The 4319-nt window shown below is 31.9% G+C and overlaps 1 protein-coding gene across 1 annotated transcript in view; it reads right to left on the bottom strand.

Moving 5' to 3' along the window:
* Positions 1-1450: 1450 nt before the first annotated feature.
* Positions 1451-4319, bottom strand: part of LOC106459986 (calcium-binding protein NCS-1-like) — an 18450-nt gene continuing 15581 nt past the window's right edge. Inside the window, exons 6-8 of the mRNA XM_022386570.1 lie at positions 3788-3954; positions 3305-3524; positions 1451-1481 (exon numbers count right to left, since the gene is read on the bottom strand). Of these exons, the coding sequence (XP_022242278.1) occupies positions 3396-3524; positions 3788-3954 (296 nt within the window). The 3' untranslated portion in view covers positions 1451-1481; positions 3305-3395. The remainder of the gene's footprint in view (positions 1482-3304; positions 3525-3787; positions 3955-4319) is intronic.

The raw sequence follows: 4319 nt of genomic DNA on the forward strand, positions 1-4319 counted from the left end.
AAAGGTATTGTTTTGATATATAAGTTGTTCGGGTTTTTTCATCTAAAAAAAGGACATTAATTTCTTGACGACCTAATACAACTAGATATATTTATTTTCATCATTTACCCAATATTTAAAAGATTTTACTGATTGTATTCCAATCAAGGAAACTTTCAGTAGGGAAAGAAGTAGAGAAAATAAAACTAAATTGAATACTAGTTTTTGTATTGATGACAGAAAGATTGAAGGGCAAGCAGGCCATAGTTATACCATCTTTTGCTGAAATATTGAAGTTTGCCTGCAAAAAGTATGTAGTTTTATGATAATTGACGTGTGTATGAAACTTAGTTACAGGTGTTATAAGTGTAGCATTCTTAGGTAAAACTTCGACCAACAGGTAATTTATGAGAACACAATAACAAGAAATATGCAATGATTTGTACGTCAAACACGAATACATTTAATTTGTCCCAGAAGGAAAGAGTCTGATACAGAATTGTTTCACAAATTTTAATGGTTTATTTTTTTATCAAATTTTAATGAAGGTAAATTCCCATACAGGGCGAATTTCTCTTTCTGTTTATTTATTCGAATAGCTAACTGGAGTATTGGCCCTATAATTACCTAATCATTTAATTACATATAATTACCTAAAATTTTTCGCTTTTCTTTTGTGTTTTCTGTCATAGTGTTTTGAATCATTAATATATTCATTATGTAGTTACCATTACTTGTCTTTGTGACTCCTATATATGTATCGCTTGTGTGTTTCCATAGTTATTTCCATTACTGTATGTATAGATATGTGATATGCAAACATACCATGTGTTTACAACTCCCTTGTGTTAATGTAGAAATTTAAAATTTTTTTCATTTATCTAGGTATGTTTTATAAGAAAGTCACTAAGTTTCTTTCACTCCAATTACCCATTGTTCTGGGTCATTCACCTAAAGTAACACCTTGTCTTTCTGAGGGAAATATGACAGTATATATTTTTTTAATTTTATGTGAATGTAGACTGTGATCTTTTCCACTGGTAGGTCATCTTAAGATTATAACCTCCATTATTTTCCAATGGGTGTGACCAACAGTGACATATGTAGTACACACACGCCTTGATAGGGATGGTATTATAACATTTTGTATATAATGATATACTCTCTCAGCTTCCTCTATATCTCTCACAAGCCTTCAGTTTGGTAAGTGAACTGTAACTTTCTTTTTTTAAAAATAGTAATACTCTACTAAGTTTAATAAGTAAAGTTAGCTACTTCTTAATAAGCCTCATAATAAGTTCTTGGAGAGTTTAAAGACTTAACTATTCATTAAAGGATCTGTCTTTCGTCCCTTGCACTTTCTTAACTCTGAGTGTTAAATAAAGATATTTTTCACTGTACAATTTACATTGTGTCTAGTCTCTCTCTCTTTCTCAGGCTCAGCTCCTGTTAAAATCTCCTGTTGTTCTGTGGATCCTATCTTGTCGCTCCTGGGGGAACTCCTGAGAACAACACACATGTGAATAAGTAAATAAAAACACGTTGACAATTCAAAATCTAAGTGTGCTAAAAATTTTATTATTCGGCAATACAACTACTTTTATAGGAAATTCAAATGAATTACGATTAATTTAAAATAATATTTTAACATATTTTTTTTGCATTCATAAAGTGTGATTAATATTTCTATTTTATGAAACTCTTTCCATTTCTAATAATATAAAATAACTCCAGGTACAATTCATGTAAATTACATCAATTTATTACCTAATTATAATACAGTAAGGAAAGGGTGGCATGGTATGATTGTAACCTGTAAATGTCAAGGCAAATGGGTATCGAAACCCGGTTTCTAGCGTTGTAAACCCGCAGACATACTGCTGTGCCACTGGGGGGGGGGGGTTAAGAACTAATAACGACAACAAAAATATAATTTCGAAGAACTAAATGTATAATATTAAGAGAAACTGGGCTTTTTTTTCTTAGCACAAGAGTTGCAGTTTATTGTGTAGGAAAACAAAACTTAAACTTAAAAAGCACGAGATTTAATTACTTGTAAAATTTCAGAAACGAATACTTGGAAAAACGATGTTTTTATGTTTTTTCCCTAAAAACGTATTAGAAATAAGTAAACAAACTATTGTGATAGCAGATACAAAAATAAACTTTAAAATTTACTTCGATTGTTTGAAGCTAAGCACAAACCAACACAATGGGCTATCTGTGCTCTGCCCACCACGAGTATCGAAACCCAGATTCTAGTGTTGTAATTCCGCAGACATACTGCTGTCCACGGGGAGGGCAGTTTGAAAGAAAATTGGAGGTAAGGCTTACATCTTTCGTTAATTGTCACAGTTTTATTTATTTTTTATAATTAAAATTAATTTAATGATTTCATTCTTAATGAAAGCATTTGTTCCATAAAAATGTTCGCAAGAATGTTTTGTTTTCCAGGACACGGAATTGTTATGGCAACACGTTCGTACACACATACTGAGGAATGTTAATTACGTTTCATTAAAGTCAGTTCTTTGGGTTCTTTTTTTCTTTAATGTTATTGTATGACCCAATTTTTTTGTAGAAAACAACTATTTTCTACCTCTGAAAACAATTTGAAGTACGGGATAAAATATAACTAAACGTTTGACAAACTGTTTGGAGAAACCAGGTTCAAACGCTGACCTCCTTATGTCTCTTCCCTGGTTGACTTAAGAGTATCTTCGATTTGTAAAAGTTAATAGAATAGCACGAGGAACACACAGGGGCCTCAAGAAGGTGAGGTAACGTAGGGGTCAAAACCGAACGCTGATCCCCCATATGTCACTCCCCACCGTGCCCTAAGGGTGCCTTTGAAATTTGGTAGCGATCAATAGAAAAGTACGGAGTGACATAAGCGAGTCAGACCAAACATCACCTGTCGTCAGAAAAGTGAAAACTATATTTATTTGTTATTGATTTTCATTAACAAACATACGCATTTTCGGCTTTGCTAGCGAATATTTACAATGGATAAATTGATACAATATTGATTATTAATATTTGATGTTAATAAATTACCAGATTTTACAATTTCGAAAGAATGAATAAGTAGAAAAAACAAACATTATTGTCAAGATAAATATTTCAAGCAGTTAGACATTCAAGAGTAAATTATATAGAGTTTAGATAAATTTCGTGCTGGTGACCTATGCTGTAATAAGAATTTACCACAAGTAAAAACAAAAACAAACAAAAAAAAAAAGACTAAAAAAATATTTCCTAATCTTCACAGCTCTTTTCTTTATTTTCTTAGAAAGTTTAAAATCAATAAACAAAATTAATGTACCACGTAAGATCTAAAATACGAATTAGATATTCTTCAATGCACGTTCACAAAAGTGAATATTAAACGCTCATAGAGTGCGCTGAGAGAAAGGTCACGTGACGTGAGTGGTTCTTTGTGAAGTGCCTTCAGTTAAATCGTCTGATACCAGAGCTCTAACGATGAACGAGTCGTTCTTGAAACCACTGCAAAACTCTTTACAACTGATCTTTCCGTCCCGGTCCTGAAACGACAAACATTCAGATAATTGTATTATAATATTTAAATTTAGCCAGTTACTACATTTTTTTGCGTGCATTTTGAGTGAAAGGATTATTATTTATTCTGATTTCATACAAACTGAAACAGGAATGAAACGATAACGATATTTTAGCCTATTTATAAACAGAATAGTATTCATTTCAAGAAATTCACGTTTGATTATATTTAGAGTAAACCTTTTAATATTGAAATAAATATCAATGATATACTCGTTATGCTAGTTACCTTGTCTAATTTCACAAATAGCTGGTTTACTCGTCGTTCTGCTGCGTCTCTGGCATCTATAGAGTTAGAAAATCTCCCGTGTAACCGATAGATGGCGGTAACGATATCGAGCATTTCATTGTGGCTCACGAAACCATCGTTATTTAAATCGTACAGTTTAAATGCCCCTGTCAAAACAAATAATTTATTTATATCTATTTTATCAGAAAACCTGTGAACGTAATCAATATAGAATATATTTATCATGTACAATTTCTAAACACTTATAATTTCATTCGAATATTCAGCGTTCTAGCTTTTAACAGAAATAGGCGGAAATAAACAATAGATAGCGTCGTGCACATAAGCCCAAAATGCTTGCCCACTGTTAAGTATCTGCTTGTTTGTTTGTTTCCGGTAGAAATTCTTTCAGAGGATCTTCAGTGATACAAGTCCTTTCTTGATTAAACCAGTTTATTCTTCTTCGAAACAAACTTTTAGTACACAGTAGTTCCACAATTAGTACGTTTCTCGTCACTTTAAACTTAACAAC

This window comes from Limulus polyphemus, unplaced genomic scaffold (genome assembly GCF_000517525.1).
Source record: "Limulus polyphemus unplaced genomic scaffold, Limulus_polyphemus-2.1.2 Scaffold690, whole genome shotgun sequence".
NCBI lineage: Eukaryota > Metazoa > Arthropoda > Merostomata > Xiphosura > Limulidae > Limulus > Limulus polyphemus.